The 18,046-nt window shown below is 40.6% G+C and overlaps 1 protein-coding gene across 9 annotated transcripts in view; it reads left to right on the plus strand.

Annotated features, from left to right (window-relative positions):
• gatad2ab (GATA zinc finger domain containing 2Ab) overlaps nucleotides 1-18,046 on the plus strand; it is a 137,306-nt gene that overhangs the window by 49,004 nt on the left and 70,256 nt on the right. For 8 of the 9 annotated variants that reach the window (XM_048559794.2, XM_048559796.2, XM_048559798.2 and 5 more), the window contains one exon: nucleotides 6,431-6,498. In XM_048559794.2, the coding sequence (XP_048415751.1) occupies nucleotides 6,431-6,498 (68 nt within the window). Of the gene's footprint in view, nucleotides 1-6,430; nucleotides 6,499-14,561; nucleotides 14,663-18,046 lie in introns of those variants that run through there. The other variant, XM_048559803.2, reaches the window with a different exon arrangement.

Here is an 18,046-nt window from a genome sequence, read left to right on the forward strand (position 1 = left end):
CCCCCCCCACCCCACCTCCACTCCCCCCCCACCCCACCTCCACTCCCACCCCCCCAACCCCACCTCCACTCCCCCCCCACCCCACCTCCACTCCCCCACCCCACCTCCACTCCCCCCCCACCCCACCTCCACTCCCCCCCCACCCCACCTCCACTCCCCCCCCACCCCACCTCCACTCCCCCCCCACCCCACCTCCACTCCCCCCCCACCCCACCTCCACTCCCCCCCCACCCCACCTCCACTCCCCCCCACCCCACCTCCACTCCCCCCCCACCCCACCTCCACTCCCCCCCCCACCCCACCTCCACTCCCCCCCCCACCCCACCTCCACTCCCCCCCCCCACCCCACCTCCACTCCCCCCCCCCACCCCACCTCCACAGCTAACTTTGCCACTAGAAGAAAGTAGATGTAGTCCTGTGACAGCACTTCATGTTAGTGATTGTCATGTGCTTCCTTCACACTAAAACTTAAGCCCATAATGAAAATGAAGAAAATTTGCAATACTAACCTTATATTCCCTTATATGTTAAACATTGAGGAGTGATGTAATTAAGACATTTAAGATGATGAAAAATGTTGATAGATTTGATGTAGAGAACTTTTTTCTCTGTGAGGAAGGGAAGAGGAGCTAGAACAGGTAGTTTAATCATAAAATTAGAGCCAGAGTACTCTGGACTTGATGTCAATAATGTTAATTAACAAAAAAAGGCTTGAGGGGCTGAATCACCTGTTCCAATGTTCCTAGGTTCTCAATTTAAATAATTTGCATGTTTGTAATACCTGCCGCAATTTAAACACACAGGTGGAATAAGAAAAATACAGCCACAGTAGTGATGAATGGTAGGATGCAAAGGTTTGTGAAGAACATCTGAAAATATTGCATCTTTTTTCACCCGACCAGAAAAGAGATGATTGAACAGAGATTTTCAGAATTAACAACTGTTTACTGAAGACATTTACAAATTATTATCCTTTTCATTCTTGAAGATACCAGAGCCAAGGAGAACTGGCTCTGGTATCTTCAAGAATGAAAAGGATAGTAACTTTGTATAATCCCCACATAAAGCATTCCAGATTCTAATAACTTTTCATAAATGGTGTTGAGCCAGCAGCTCTCTTATAGTTTGTGAAGGAAGAAAATTCAAAAATATTTGAATCTATGACTGTATGAAAGGGCAAGGTAATTGGGATCAGAATAGATGGCTTCACTTTATTGCACCAGCACTGACTTTGTAGACTGAATGGCCTTTCAGTTCAGAGGGGAAAATAGTGAAAAGGTTTTGTCTCAAGTCACTTTTGTGTGCTTGTAGGCAGGAATTGGTAGCCAACAGAGTAAATGGAGAGTAAATGATTTTTTGTAATGGTGTGGGAGTTGAAAGTTTTCTTGGAGCAATGTCACAAATTGGGCCATCATAGATTATTTATTGAGTGATACAGCATGGAAACGGCCTTTGGCCCAAACTGGTCCATGCTCACCATGGTAACCACTCAGCTAGTTCCAATTGCCTTCATTTGGTCCATATCCCTCTAAATCCTTCTCATCCAAGTATCTATCCAAATGTTTTTTAAATGTTGCTATTGTACCTGCCTCAACCACTTTCTCTGGCAGCCTATTCCATATATGCACCATTCTCTGTGAAGAAGTTGCCTCTCAGGTCCTTCTTAAATCTATCCCCTCTCACCTTAAACCTGTGCCTTCTAGTTTTGAATTCCCCATCCCTGGAAAAAAAGACTATACGCATTCATCCTATCCATGCCCCTCATAATTTTATACACCTGAGTACGGTGCTCATTATTGTCTGGTATTCAGATTAATTGGATGCAGTGTATAATTTGATATTAGTCACTTCATGCCACCACCCAAACCAGAATTCCATCCCATTTGGCTGGTCATAACTCCTAGATTGGGTACAGTGGAGATACTGATTCTTTGTCTCTCTTCTCAGTCTGTCATCCTGCTGATTCTGCAATTATATGCCTATACTTAAACTTAGCGATGGTTGTATTGCTGGAGGTGAAACACTCTGGGTCTCCAGGAGTCCTCTCTCTCATGTTTATGACTCCAGCATCTCCTTGGCAGAGAAAAGTTTGAGGCGTTGCAATTAGGAGAACTTCCTGTCCAGACTGGCTGAGATGACAGCATCCATTACAAGTGTGACATATGTTCCAAGTATCGGACAACCCTGGGATCTATGTAACTGACTGCAGATCTATATCAGCATCCAGCTTCAAACCAAGTAGATCCAGGCACTTGCCTACAATTGCATTGTATAAGTGTGTGTGTGTGTGTGTGTGTGTGTGTGTGTGCGCGCGCGCGCCTGCGCCTGCAAGTGAGAGAGACTGAGTGAGTGCATTGTTTGAAAAGAGCCACAGCTGCATTTGGTGACTGAGGTTTTATTTTTTAGCTACTGAAATTAGTTTTTTTTCCCTGAAAGGGGAATAGAGGCAAAATTTACCATTTACTTCTGGAATATGTTTTAACTTCTGAAAATTATAGTATTGAAGTATAATGAAAGCCAGAAAAGTGGATTTAATTTCACTGCTCTTATAATTGACAATGGCACAAAACCGTTTAATTTTGTAATTGTTGTTAGTATACTAGGGCAACTGCTGTGGCCCTCAAAAGGTTAAGTGCAGCCATTTTGTTTACTTTGTCAAACGTCTGATCATTAACCTCAGCCATCATGAGAATAGACTAGATTAATGAAGCTTATAATTTAAAGGCTACTCTTTGGACGTGGTCTGAAAATTGTTGCTATGTTCTGCATTTGTTTGTCTGTGACTTGTATTTCATTCTGGTGTGCTTTATTTACAAAGTGATAAGTAAGATATATTTAATACCGACTAGAGCTCTGTTTGCAGGGGAAGAAAAAGGTGCTTTAGAATATACCCCAGTTCCTTTTGGGCTACATGGACAGAGCATTAAAATGCATTGCAAAAGGAAATTATTAGTTTCACTTTTGTTTTGCAGTGCCAAATCTGTTACTAAATTCCACATTCCTATCACCTTTTGCCTGAAGGAAGCATTTATTTACTTAAGTCTTAGAAAGACCTGGTCCTAAATTTAAGGTTGTTGTCACCTTGCATCCTGCATCAGCGGGGAATTTCTTTCAAAATCTTTAGCACTTCGATCTTTTCTTAGACCCATCTTCCTTCCATCTGTTGCTTTGTGGCAAACAGTCAGAAGCTTGTTTTTCTTCTCCCCAATCACAGTTGTGCCATTTAATCATTGTCTTGTTTGGATTTAGCTAACTCAGTACAGTCCAGGTATTAACCTGGTCCCTGGCTTTCTTTCATAGTTTTGAAAGTAAAATGTGACTGAGCCACACTCCTATATCTTACAAATTGCTGTTATGTGTATCTTTTCCCTTGCTAATCACTGAACCTTCTAGTAGTTGTGTGGACGAGACTGCATTCAGCATCACATAATAGGCATTTGAAATTTCTCACTGCTTAAAATTCACGACATTAGCATTTGAAGCAGAATGGACAGATTGATGTGTCCAAGACCATTCCTCAGAACAAACTGCATCCTTTTCACCTGTTCCATTTAAGCGTAATGCCAGGCAATTGTTTGCCGCACACACACATGACCTGGCAATGTAACTCAGCTCTCGTTTTTCAGATCTGGCAGAACTACTACTTATTAATTTGCTTATTGTATTTAATTTCTACATTTGCAATTTTTTTCTCCCCTTCATGATAAATGAAATTATATTGCCCTACATCCACCTTCCCCCACTTTCTCACTTAACCTCTGTGCTTGTCCTCCTTACTCTACAGTCCCCTCCATCTGAACTCTGTAGACCCATCATCCTTAGGACTGTCGCCTCATTTTTAATTCTCTGATTCTGACTTCCTCTATGTTCCATCTTCATATCTCCACCCTTTGATGTCGAGATATGTCAAATGTCTCACCTTAACTTTCAAACTCCATAATCCCTTCTAACTTTGCTCTCTGTCTTTAAAAACCTCCTCAAAAATACATTTTGCACTTTCCTAACGTATCCAAGCTCACCATCTGTTTCCCCTTTTTCATCTTTCATATAAGATTTCTATAAATATATTTGTGCTTAAGGCTACTACTTTAGGAAGGCATTCGAATAAGCACCTTTCTTGAAAGTCGTGAATTTTGATCTGCAGGACAAAGGTTCAGGTTAACGTTTCTTCCAGTGCTAACAACTCATTTTATATTGCTAATCTGTTTTCTGTTCACGGTAGTATTGCTTGGTTTAAATTTAGAACTAGTTTTAAAACTGATGTTGTGGAAAAGGTAATACGTGGCTTTGTAGTAATCTTAATCCATATCTTCACTTTTTTCCTATTGGAAAATTTTGTATCCAAACGGTCTTAAGTAAGTTTAATAGCCTGTTTTACTGTATTTTTTCTCCAATTCCCCCTCATGCTCACTGAACGCAATGATTCATACAGGAGGGAGTGCCTCTCCTCTTTGTGTATGAAGAAAGATTGGAGTGCAGCAGGCCTACTCATTCAGGCTGTGCATCAGAGCTACACTTCATGATGTGTACATGCTTCTTCCATTGACTCAGTGATTACATCCTACCTCAACTGAAGAGCACAAACATTTTTTAGAAGTGGAAAGGTGTGTAGTGAGCTTTCTTAACAGTTGTATTTTTCCATTAGGTGACCGAATTATGGCCAGGCCTGTTTGGAATATGAATCCGCTTGTTAGTTTCCAGGGCAGTCTGACAGTTTGATTTGGAATAATTACGATGAGATTTGTCTCTTGATTTCTAGATTATTAATCCACTAACATGAGTATCACATGGCTGTGCTGGTCCAGTGCTACTTTCAGTTAGGTCAGGCAGTTAAAAACCGAAAGAACTGCAAATGCTGTTAATCAGGAACAAAACCAAGTTACTGGAAAAGTTCAGCAGGTCTGGCAGCATCTGTGAAAGAAAAATCAGAGTTAATGTTTTGGGTCTAGTGACCCTTCCTCAGATGGTTGTCATTTCAGGTGAGCAGGATTTGATTGACAATTCAGATAGTGGCTTCTAGTCAGCTGTCTGGTCCAGCAGTTAGGAGGGTGGTCAAATTACTAGTCACCCAACAGTTACAGTAGGTTTCTTAATCCTCTATGTTGGTTAGCGTTACAGACACCTTCTGAGTGACAAGTAGGTTTTGTTCTTGGGTGCATTCATAAGTGATTTTGTGTGCAAGTCAGAACACAATACTAAAAATATAAAATAGCTATTCATTAGTGCAAGTCAATGATTGTCTGGTATCTGAAATTAACATTTATACACTCCTATAAGCCATAATTGTGAGCGTCCGTAAATCGGGGAACCACCTGTAAGCTTAACTGGTTTCTGAAACTTGCAAAGTTTCTGACAGGTTTCCAGATACATGGAAGTTTCCCATCAGAATTTCCTGGACAATTCCCACACAACCAGCTGTATCAGGGATTCTGTATGGTCCCATAGCTCCAGTCTGGTCACCAGACTATCTGGGCCATTGTGTAAGGGACTGGGGATGGAAATGGTGGTTTAGTGGGAAATTATAATAAGACCATTAGGGCCCCTTAAACAATGGCCTCAACCTCAAAGGAAAATGCGCAATTTCAGAAAGATAGTTTGTGACCAATTTCAGGCTGAAGAACTTGGAAATTTCTTCTGAAATTTGAGGAATTTTGGATATCCATGATGAATTGTTTGTATAACTAAAATAGTTATGTAAAACTCTTCATACTCCTAGCTTCTTTTGTCTCAACCTTGCTGCTTCTTTCATTCCCCACAATGCACAGGCCCACATTTTCAACGTTCCAGTGTACTGCAATAAAAGACTGTGAAGTCAAACTCAAAACTTTGAAGCCATATTTTAACTGTGCTCTTAATGAAATTAGACCATACTGTTCAATATCAACGGATATGAGAGTCTTGCAAGAGAGGAACATTTCACCATTTCCCAGAAGCTATTGATTTGGCAGGGAGAAATAAAGTTCTCCTTTGTTATAAATACCTAAAGGGGAAAGTGCCATTTCTATTTTAAAGATGTTTTGTTCCATCTCAGGAATAAATCATTTGTCTCTTGAACTGCTTGTATTTTTAACACTTTTGTTTGCCTACTGGACTAAATCACAGCAGTCTTTGTAGAATGCCTCACTACAAGATTATTTGATCAAGCCATGAAATAGCAATTTCAGAAGTTGCTCCCCATAGACCATTTACAGAACTCTTCAAGCATTCTTTAGAACTTCAGACAAACATTAGAACTGGGAAGGCACATTTTGGAGGAACAAGGTCCTTGCCTCCTCTCTTTACCTGCTGAGGGTTGGGGGTGTCTGCTAAGATTGCCCTTTGGTTATGTTTCTAGTCCATTTTATCTGTATTCAGTTTGTATTGACTATCTATCAGAGAAAGTTGCATATATTCTTAGCAAAAGCTGAACTTTTTTTCTCCTCCCATCTAGGGGGGCAAATTGCTACGCTGGAAACCAAGGTTGTTCACATGTGGAAATGGCTCTACAAGATTTGCCAGGTGAGTAATGAGTGTATTTTGTATTTGTTTGCTCCTAAAGTGTTTGCACGTGCAAGAAGTAAACTAAATTCATGACAGCTGAGTTGTTTTGTATCTTAAAAGGGTGTAGCGCCTGACTGAGTTTGGTTCTTGTGGGTTATGACCTCATCTAGTAATTGTTGTTCTATGCTCCTGGCCAATTTCTCCAACAGCCATTTTGATATATTTGTATATGCTCCCCTATGTAGAAAATTCGCCAGTGTATGCACATTGCCATCAGTGTGGACCAATGGGCCGTATATTTTATAGGCTGTGTTTCCCAGTACTTCTCTTACCGTGCAATGCCATTCTTCACTTAGCATCCAAATATTGCTGTGTCAAGTATGGGAAATCTCTTAATGTGGGAAGCATCCTGTAGTGAAGTTGAACTAGTGGCTAAGCCTATTGCAATGTAAACACCTTTCAGGACTGTGATTAAGGTGGGTTGCATAATATCGGGAGGAAAAGATGCCAACATTAATGTTAATATAAGTAAAGGTAACGCTACAGATACGATGGTCTTAACAGCCTATAAGGCTGCTCTCTCATTAGAGCATGACAAAACTGATGATAGTTTAGTTTAACTTGAGGGTCACCCTGCCTCAGGCAAGGGAGAGATTGAGAAGGAAAGTGCTTTGTGGTAACCTCAGCCAATGCAGGAATTGAACCCATGCTTTTGGCGCTAATGTGCATTGCTAACTGACCCCCTGTTTCTGTAAATATTATATGGTGTAACCCAACTATTGGTTTGTGAAATGACAATGGTCTTTAGTGTAATGTTGAACCAATCAAATCTTTAATGTAAGATTTCAATGTACGTTTTAAAAAACACAGTCTTGTATGTTTAGGTCTGTTGATTGTCATGCTAAGCACTCCCTGACCAACTTGAAGTTGTCTTGTAACAAATTGACAAGGAGTGGCTTTAGCCAATTGGTGTCCTGTCCTACTTTATCTGAGGTATATTTTGGAGAACATTGTCCTCGTAGAGTTGCTCATCGACGTAGGGTGTTAAACATACCCTAAGCATGAATGGTAGCATGGGGGAAATGTTCTTCAAACTGCTAATCTTGCGTGAACTTCATGACTTTATTTAGACCAAGTGTTCATTTCAAATTATCTGAGCATACATGTGGCAAGTAACTGTGACTGTATCATGTGAGAGTGGATTGTATGGGCAGTAATTAAATGCTTGTGCAGTAATTAAGCACAGAAGGTCTGTCTGCTGTTCATAAGTAAAAAAGGGGAAGTAGAAAGACAACGTGGATGGCCAACCTTTACTCATCATTAAAACTGTTCCATTCCTTGACCTCTGGTACGTCAAAGATTTTAAGTCTGAAGTGTTGCAGGTTAGCTTGTAACGCTTTCTTTCTGTGCCAACTTTGGCTTTGATCCTTTTTTTCCCCATTCACATGTAGTATGTTTGGCTAAGCCAGCATTTATTGCTCGTCCTTAACTGCCCTTGATTAAATGGTGATGACCTGCCTCCTTAAATTGTTGCAGCCGATATGTTGTGAGTGCTGTTAGAGACGGCATTCCAGGATTTTGACTTAGTTACACTGAAAGAATGGTGATACAGTTCCCATAATGATAATTGTGCCTCCCAGAAACTTTCAGGGGTTGGCCTCATGCAAGAACTGCCCATTCAAGGCAGTGTTGGTAATCGGTCAGAATGAACTGTTGCAAGTGTCTTAAAGACACCGATGGCTACTGCTACACTGTGTACTGGTGAATGTGTTAGTGTTGTTTCCCTGACCTGATCGTAATGCTAGGGCCTGTGCTTACATATAATTGGATGCAATTTTGCTGCATCTGCGGTCCACAGCACCTCCTAGATGTGTAGTTTTGAGCTGATTAAATCCAAATAAACAATCTTATTTCTTCAAATTAGATGGATGGGTGTGTGGTGGCAATTATTTAACTAATTAATTCACCATATAAGAGTAAACTGCTTGGGGAAATTAGGTTTTCAAAGCTGAACTGTGAACAACAAGGCACCCTGTTGTCTGACTTGAATGGGCGAGATTGTAATCAAATTATACCCAGTGTTTGATTGTTCCTCCTCTCATCAACATGTTGCTTATTCTTTTTCAATTTGGTGCAGTTTCCTTCCCACGTGCAAAATGAGCAATATCTAAAAGTTAATATCTTAGCTACATGGGAGGAGTAAGCAAAACATGGAGTTGATTTTAAGATGATGGTTGACAAGTAGCAATTGCTGACTGGCCACAGGGTGTGGCTATGCCAACAGCTTTAGCCATATCTAATCATTTTAGTGGAAAACATCTTGGACACAATAATACAATCCAGCTCAAAATAGTTTATATATTTATTTCATCTCATTAATTTTTTTACTCTTTCATGGAATTTGAACATTGCTGGCTGGACCAGCAGTTATAGCCTGTGTTTAATAGGTGAGAAGGTGGTGCTGAGCTACCTTCTCAAACCACTGCAGCCCATGTATTGTACAGCCATAGTGCTATTAGGGAGCGCATTCCAGGATTTTGACTCTCAGACAGAAAACGAACAGTGATCTAGTTACATAGATAGTAGGAACTGCAAATGCTGGAGAATCTGAGATCACAAGGTGTAGAGCTGGATGAACACAACAGGCCAAGCAACATCAGAGAAGCAGGAAGGCTGACATTTCAGGCCTAGACCCTTCTTCAGAAATTTATGAAGAAGGGCCTAGGCCCGAAATGTCAGCCTTCCTGCTCCTCTAATGCTGCTTGGCCTGCTGTGTTCATCCAGCTCTACACCTTCTTATCTCAGATTGAGTTACATGTCAGGATGTTGTGTGGCTTAGCAGGAAACTTGCCAGTCATTATGGTCCTAAGTATCTGCTGCCCTTGTCCTTTTTGGCATTAGAGGTTACAGGTTTAGAGGTACTGATAACAGTGGATGGACAGGCTTTCATCTTTGGAGTATTCATTTGGCGAGCCCAGTTCAGTTCATGGTCAATAGTAAACTCCAGGATATTGGAAATGGGGATAAAGTGATGGTTAGCTATCACCACTTGGGAACTAAACTGCACTCGATGATCAAAACTGCTTACATCTTCTGACTTTGGTCTTTCCACTTTACAAACAAGTACACAAAAAGGTTAAAGTTTGCATGCATATGCTGTGTGAGTATAAAATCACAGCAAAGTGCTGATGACTTTGATTTATTGTTTGCCTTACTGATCAGAAATACAATTATACCAGATCTCAATTCTTAATTTACAACACAAGGGCCAACATATTGGACAACACAGATTTGAAAACGTGATAAATAAAATTTCTTATTTACTCTCAGTACCCAATAAGCCACTCATCAGGGAGGTCAAAGTCAATCCGTAATTTGTAAGGAGTGGTCCAACCACCACACCAGCCTGACTGTTTTCTCCTGAAACTTGGCTGAAGGGTGGAGTCAGCATTCTTATTGGGATGTTTAAATGTTACTAAGTTGTGTGGTTAAAAAGCTGTCATTCCTACAGAAAATTGACACAATACTGCATGCAGAACCATCTCTTCTGTCTGTCTCTGTGTGTGTGTGTGTGTGTGTGTGTGTGTGTGTGTGTGAGAGATAAAGAGCTCTTGCAATGTGGATTGTTTTTTAACAATCAGGAGTGGAATGGTTGCCTTGTTTATATTTCCTGCCTCTATCCTTACTGTCTAACCCTTTGTGTATTTAATTATTCTGACCCTCTTACTGTCCCACTGATTAATTCACTCAACAGGGTGCTAGACACAAACCTGTACCTCCCAATCTTGATAACTCCATCGAAAAGACTACCACTTAGCATCTTTGATGCATTGCCCTATCCAGCCCCCACCTCAGAAATGCTTGTCTACACCTTTGTTATCTCTAGATTGGGTTATCCCAATACTCTTGTGTTGACCAAACATTGGCCTTGCACCCTTTCAGAGCTTAAAATCATCTAAAATTGCAGCCTGTGTCTACTCTCGTGCTAAGTTGCACTTGCCCAACACCTTGGTGCTCACTAACCAACAGTATTTCCAAGTTAGACAGCACCTCAATTTCAAAATTTTCATCCTTTTTCAGAATGTCCACCTGGTCATTGCTCCTTACCCCTGTACTGACACCAATTGTACAACGCTGACATTTCAGTTCTTCTCTGATTCTGATTTCTTGCACACCTCTGATTTGAATTTCTCTACAGTCAACTGTCTTAGGCCCAAAGTTCTGGAATTTCATCCCTAAATACTTACATCTGTTCTCTGTTCGAAGTTTAAAACAAATCTTTGACCAAGCTTTTGAGTATTGGTCCCACTATCTCCAGTGTGGCTCACTGTGAAATTGTATTTAAGAATAATCTTGAAAGATGCCATGGGATATATTGCTGTGCTAAAGGCCCTACATAAATGTAAGACGTTGTTAGAAATTCAGGTCAACTGTAACTACTTCCTTGGAGTCAGTGATGTCAGTCATTCCATTAAGCGATCAGAATCTGTGCTTTTCTGAGAGTTGACCGACTCTACCTTGTATCTATTTGTATGATGGCAATAGCATATGGATGTTGTTTGGACCAAATTCTCTGGGAGTCAGTGATGTCAGTCATTCCATTAAGCGATCAGAATCTGTGCTTTTCTGAGAGTTGACCGACTCTACCTTGTATCTATTTGTATGATGGCAATAGCATATGGATGTTGTTTGGACCAAATTCTCTGTTTTGTTTATTTGTTCATGCTGACTACTTTTACTTGGTATGAGATCTTGGCTTGAATTACTAAGCTGCTTTATTCCACAGTTTGGTAAGGTACACAAATCAATAGTTTAGATATGTATAGTTCCATCAGTCCATGCCTTCCAATATTAACATTAAAAGAATGAATGTACCACACTGTCCCATTTCAGACGATTGTTTTGCTTGAATTTAAACCGTGCTGTATTCTGATCTTTTGGGGCTGTTCGGCCTCACGCTGTATTCTTGTAAAACAAACCTGTCTTTTAGATTTTAACTCTGCTTTATTGCTGTCAGAGAAAGACCAAATTGTTCAGCACAATATTAAACCACTGAATTACTGATTGCTCATAATGTATGGGAAAACAGAATCAGTGCCCCTCATTACCAGTCAATTTTTATAACAAATTTTTGGAATATGTTACACTTTCAAAGCACGTGAAATGTCCCAAAGTTTCTGAACGTTTACAATGTCTAAATGACACATTGCTATTATCAAACTATAAGGGAAACACAAAACTAGAGTTTCTAAGAGTTCAGTTTGTCTGAACTTAAACATTATTGGGACTGCAAAGTATGTTTGTTTTGAAAGTTCAAGGCCCAGTTTGTGACATAACAAGGTTAAAATGAGCAAACAGGAGCTAGTAATTAGGTGGCATCATGTTTGGATTTTAGAAGTCCCAATATTATAAGGCAAGACTGAGGGAGTTGTGAATGGTTGTATAGCTTTAATGTACTGGAAAATTGAGTTGCTGAAGAAGAGTGTCATGGGTTTTGATTTTATCACATTGGGATAGGTGGAGTTGGCAAAGTGGGAGGTCTTCTATCTGTTTTTTTTTAAATTCCCACATTTGCTGATTAGCGTAGCAAAGGATCACCATAACGTTGAAAGGATTAACATCAAAGCCTCATGTCAAATTATAGTTCAAATCAAATAGGATCACAGTGTGCTAACGTATCTTTCAAGTTTAGCTTTTCAGACCTCTGAGCTATTGCTCCTTTTAAAGCTCAGCTAAATTTATTTTACTTTTGTGCTTGTGCTAGAACACAAGAGTCCTGTATGCTGCTACCTCTATGTTGATGGTTTACATGCTCAAACAGCTGAGTGACGTCTGCGTACATAACACACAACATTATCATGGGTCATTCTTTTGATCAACCACTGGCTGTTGAAGCCAGTTATAAGCAAAGAAAAGCATCTGCTGTTAAATTGCTGACCATTTATGTTTCTTATTTTCCACACCAGTAGAACTTTAGCCATCTCGTAACTGAGTATCTGGAAAATACCATAATGTGAGTTGTTCTTCGTGCTGCACTTGAGAACTGTTAACACTTCTGTTGAAAGGCACTGCAATGGTGGCTTATTTGTTCCTCTCCACGTTCCACCTTTAACATTTGACTACTCTTGACTCACGTTTCTATCTGTGTTGGAAGGTTGTCAAATTTCTAGCTAAACTGACCATTCAAAGGTGCGATTCTATAATGAAAGCAAGGAGATCAACCAGCAAAGGCTATCAATAACACATGAGCGCAAAAAGGACGTAAAATGTCTGTCTGAACTGAGCTTCAAGTTTTGATACCCGGTTATTCAAGTTAGAACATGGTATTTTACTTCATCTCCTGTGAACCACATTCATTCAGAAAGGCTTAATTTCACACACAATAAAGGGAGAGAGGAACTGAGTTCTGATGTTGACTGGGTTCAAAGGGAAGACTCAGAGACAGAGGATGAGTTCTGCACAGCATTGTACTAATAAAGGATACTGTCTGGTCTAAGGCTGGTACTTCATTGCACAAATGGTTCCATGCCAAGGAGGCTTGGTATCACCAGGGATCTAGCAGTGCGTGTATGTACCATGGGTGCCAGGGGTTAACTGTACTAATATGCATGTTATGCTAAGCCCTGTATTCTGCTGGAGAATGAGCAAAGGAGGAGAAGATCACATCTTTATTTGAAATAGAATGTTCTTCTGGGGTTTTAAAAACATCTGATATCCATTGGTACACACAAGTGCTGTTAAATGTCACATTTAAAGCAAAAGAAATATTAAATATTTGATTGCTTAAGTTTAAATCAAAACAGGTCTTTACGCAGAGAGTTGTGAGAGCATGGAATGCGTTGCCAGCAGCAGTTGTGGAAGCAAGGACATTGGGGTCATTTAAGAGACTGCTGGACATGTATATGGTCACAGAAATTTGAGGGTGCATACATGAGGATCAATGGTCGGCACAACATTGTGGGCTGAAGGGCCTGTTCTGTGCTGTACTGTTCTATGTTCTAGGTGCATTGTCTCATTTGCTCGGCAATCTCCCTGCTTCTTTCTCCCATGACACAACCATCCCCATTCCACCTCGGCTCAGATCCTTTCTTCAGCATACTCCAAACTGGTGTTACTTCAGTAAAGTTCATTGTGGTGTCGGTGTATTTCTTCTCATCACCAAATGGAGGGAATGCTATTCCCATTTCTAAAGGTTGAAAAACATCTTCAAACTTATGACGCAGGAGCCCTAGACGGAATGCCAGGAACTTTCAATCTTCCAGTTTCCCTCCATTCATGTCTGCATGTCTTCTCTCTTTTTCAGTCTTCCATTCCAAAGAAAAAGCCAGTGTTGTGCATAACTACATTAGATATACTGCAATGACATCTGAGCTTCTTGGGCAGGAAGGAAACATTCACCCAGGGGTCAAGAGTCTTTGAAATATACAAAAAATTACCAAAATAGTTTTTATTCATTGAGTTGAAGGTACATCAAGAATGGGGAGGGGAAGTGTGAATTATGTTATTGTGTTGAAGAAAAGAAAATAACTAAAATTTGTCCACAAAGGTAACAGATGCTTCTTTAAAGATTGAACGTGGAAGTCCAAATGAGTCCCAACACCAATGTGACTCATTGTTTTCATTTAGAAAGAAAATGCTGTAGTGTAGCAAATTACTGAATGTGAGTAGTATACTGTCAAGGCAAAGCAGAGGTCTAAGGGTACTTGTACAATTGCAGAGTAAAAATGTGGAATGTCAGCCTGTCAGGGGACAGGCACTAGAACTACTTTGTCAGTGTCTGCTCGTGAGGTAGGTAGTTAGGGCATGCATGCAAAGAATAGTCTGTATACGCATGGGGTGATAAGCAGTTTGGACATGTTTGATGAGTAGATAGGATGTATGTATGTGTGTTCAAACACCGGTCCTTTAGATTGTCTCGCTGTGTGCAGGACTGCAAAGAGTTAACAACACTCAGCTCTGTCTGGAGCCAGTTCGAGTCGGTTCTCTGGAAAGTGCTTTGTGTGTCGCCTGGATTTGTGGGAAGGGTCATGTGTGGAGACCAAGTGATGTCATGAGATCAAATGTGACTCAGCCATTTATCAGATGTATGCAGGTAACCGGAAAGTGACGCTGCCTCAATCAGCCTCAGAAATCACATCTTGCCAGGTTAAATGCTGTTTCTGTAAAAGATTTACGCTGATGGGTAGGTTCTGGCCAGTGAAAGCCGGTGATAAATTTGTTTAAAAAGTTTTGAAAAATATTCAAGATTGCTAACTTAACTAATAATGAAAGTAATCTTTTTAACAAAGTTATAAAATTCAGTTAAAGATAATTTTAAATCAAATTAAATGTTCTACCTGGGGATCCTAAGCAGAATATTTTCCTGTCCTTTTCCTCGCTACTCTGCATTCTTCAATTGCTCAAACTGCTGATTTGTGCCGAAGTCAATTTCCAGTTCATGAGCCAGGTGTTTATTAGCACAGTGAATCTTAATGGTGAATATTAACAGATTACCAGCCACACTCAAACCTATCCTCAACTACTGGAAGGTGCAGTGTTGGCCTGTGGCCAGGATTTGGAAGGCTTTACCTAGTGCACCTGTCTATACCATTGTATATACCATTTGTCTTTACCATTTGCATGATGTGAGATGACATAGAAATTTCATTTGAATTCATGTTAATGTGAGACAGACTTGCAAATTACAATTAATTGCTTCTGAGCCAGAAAATATACTGACAGAACCTTGCACTGAGAAACTGTGCTCTTGTAAATGTAATGTTTCAAAGTTTAAGATTTTGCCCTCAGTCTGGGATCTGGCCAATAATGATCTTTCATGCTTCCTCACTGAATGTAAGAAGGTGCTTCTTAAGTATTTGGTGTCTCCATTCATCTGATGTTGAGCTGCGTCTCTTCCTTCGCTTATCTCCCAACGACTGGCTCAGCTGCCTACTAACAGAAGAAGCTAAGTTTATTCTATGTCCCATTGTGTTACTAGCCAAGTAAAAAAAAATTCAGATATTTCTTGCATTGACTTGTTGCATTTAGCATGTTGGCAAAAACAGTAATGTTTTGGTTTAAAGACAACAGAATGATTTCTCCTGCTTTGCTGTTGCTAATTGTCAGCATTCTCTCAATTTTCTAAATCAGCAGCAGCCAAATGGGAACTGAAGGTGTGCTACATTTTAAGGAGCCACAGGTAATTATCAGAAAGATGGGGTTAGTGTTGTTGGCTTTGACATGATCCTGCTCAAAGATTAATAGCTGGGCAAAATAAAACCACCTTGATTCCTTTCTAACATAAAAGTTAGAACGCAAAGAAACAGGGTGGTTACACCAACTGCTCTGGGGTGTTTGAGTTGACTTCAATCCTACTTCATCTCATCCAACATACATATTTTCCTGTTTCTTTCCCTTTAAAGACCCTTTCGTTAATCAGCTCAACTGCTCCCTCTGGTAACAAGTTCCACATTGTAACTACTGTGGGTAGAGAAATGTCTCCTGAATTTCTTTTTTGATTTATCATCTATTATCTTATAGGCCCTACTTCTAGGCTTCTCTGGGGCATCCCTTCATAATTTTAAGGATTTACGTCAGGTTATTGCTCCAGCCTTCTTTTTTCCAGTGGAATGACCACCAGCCCATTTAGTCTTTCAGTTCTAGTGTCGTGTTGAAAAGTTGTTTTTTTCCCACCTCGTTCTCTTTACTGATTCTTCTGTTCCCCCTCGGGTTTCTTGAGCGTGTCCCACCAAAGCTGTGGATCTTTGTTGTGTTCTTGCAGGTACCAGCTTTACTCCTGTATCCTAATGGCTATTCTTTAAACAGTGAACATTAAACAGGCTGTCATCAGACCTATGAGGTGTGACCAATGTTTCCTCCAAGCTATGTGAGTGCATAAAACTTTGTAGTAATCAGGACTGTGCTACACAGAGGGAATAAACTGGCTACACAGTAGTAACATTCCCTTTCAGAAGCACATATGTGCAGCTATGCATCTGTCATAAAGAAGCTTTGCAGCACAACAGCCAGCTGTTCACTGAATTGAAGTTAGAAAGAGCATTGGGTGCATTACCCCAGCGACAAAAGCCATGCATGTATTTTCCAGCAGTGTTTATTGCCTGAAAACAAGGACCACAATGAAATTCTTGCCCTTGTCCTCACCTCACATGCATGTTAACTTCACTGCAGGTTGGGGAAATGTGGCTGATCATTGCAGTATTGTTGCTAAAATTTCTGCCTAGTCTAATTATGGATCAATGATCCTACCTTGATCTGTCTGTTTGGAACTGGAAAATGGCCAACAGTACAAGAAGTACTTTCTGAACAGGTAGTACTGAAAATCTTTCGAGAGAGTTGCAGGTGGAAATGAACCTTTTTTCCTCACAGTCTGGCCTAGTAAATATTTCCAGCATTTTCTATTTATATTTCCATTTCCCAGCAGTATTACACAGTATTTTTACCTCTAGTACAAATTTGGATTGACTCCTTTCAATCAGGGCTGGTTCTGGAGAGAATTTTTCAAGCTTTTAATTCTGGAGTAACATAGAGTCATACAGTATGGAAACAGTGACTTTGGTCCAACTCATCCACACCGACTGGAAATCCCAAATGAACTAGTCTCACTTGCCAGCGTTTGGCCCAAATCCCTGTAAACCCTTCCTATGCATAGACCGATCCAAATGCCTTTTAAAAGTTGTGATTGTACTCGCCTGCAACACTTCCTGTGGCAGCATGCTCCAGACACACCACGCTCATCATGAAAATGGCCCTTTTCAGATCTTTCCTCTCTCACCTTAAACCTTTGCCCTCTAGTTTCCCCCGCCTACCGTAGGAAAAAGACCTTGGCTATTCATCCTATCCATGCCCATCATGATTTTATAAACCTCTATGAGGTCAGCCGCCCAGTCTCTGCTCCAGGGAAAAATGCACCAGCATATTCAGCCTCTCCCTCTAGCTCAAACTCTCCAATCCCGGCACAATCAAGTTTAACAAATCCTTCCAAAAGAAGGCTGACCAGAATTATACACAGAATTCCAAAAGTGGTCTTACCAATGTCCTGTACATCCACATGACATCCCAACTCCTACACCCAGTGTTAAGACCGAAGAATGCAAGCGTACCAAACGCCTTGCTCATCACCCTGTCTGGCTGCAACTCCACTTTCAAGGAGCTATGTTCCTGCACCCCTAGGTCTCTCTTTTTCAGAAACACTTCCCAGGGCCTTACCATTTACTTTACAAGTCCTGCCCTGGTTTGCCTTATCAAAATGCAGCGCCTCTTATTTATCGCAATTAAACTCCATCTGCTACTCAAGATATTGGCCCATCTAGTCAAGATCCCTGTTGCACTCTTAGATAATCTCCTTCACTGTCCACTACACCACCAGTTTTGGTGTCATCTACAAACTTAATAACCATGCCTCCTATATTCACATCCAAATCAATTGTATAAATGACAAAAGGCATTTGTGTACCACTGGCCACAGTCCAGCCGCCCTCCACCATCCTCTGTGGCCTCCCTTCAAGTCAGTTTTGTATCCAATTGACCAGGTCCTCTGGATGCCATGTGATGTAACCTTACTAACCAG

The sequence above is a fragment of the Stegostoma tigrinum genome, chromosome 30 (genome assembly GCF_030684315.1).
Source record: "Stegostoma tigrinum isolate sSteTig4 chromosome 30, sSteTig4.hap1, whole genome shotgun sequence".
Taxonomy (NCBI): domain Eukaryota; kingdom Metazoa; phylum Chordata; class Chondrichthyes; order Orectolobiformes; family Stegostomatidae; genus Stegostoma; species Stegostoma tigrinum.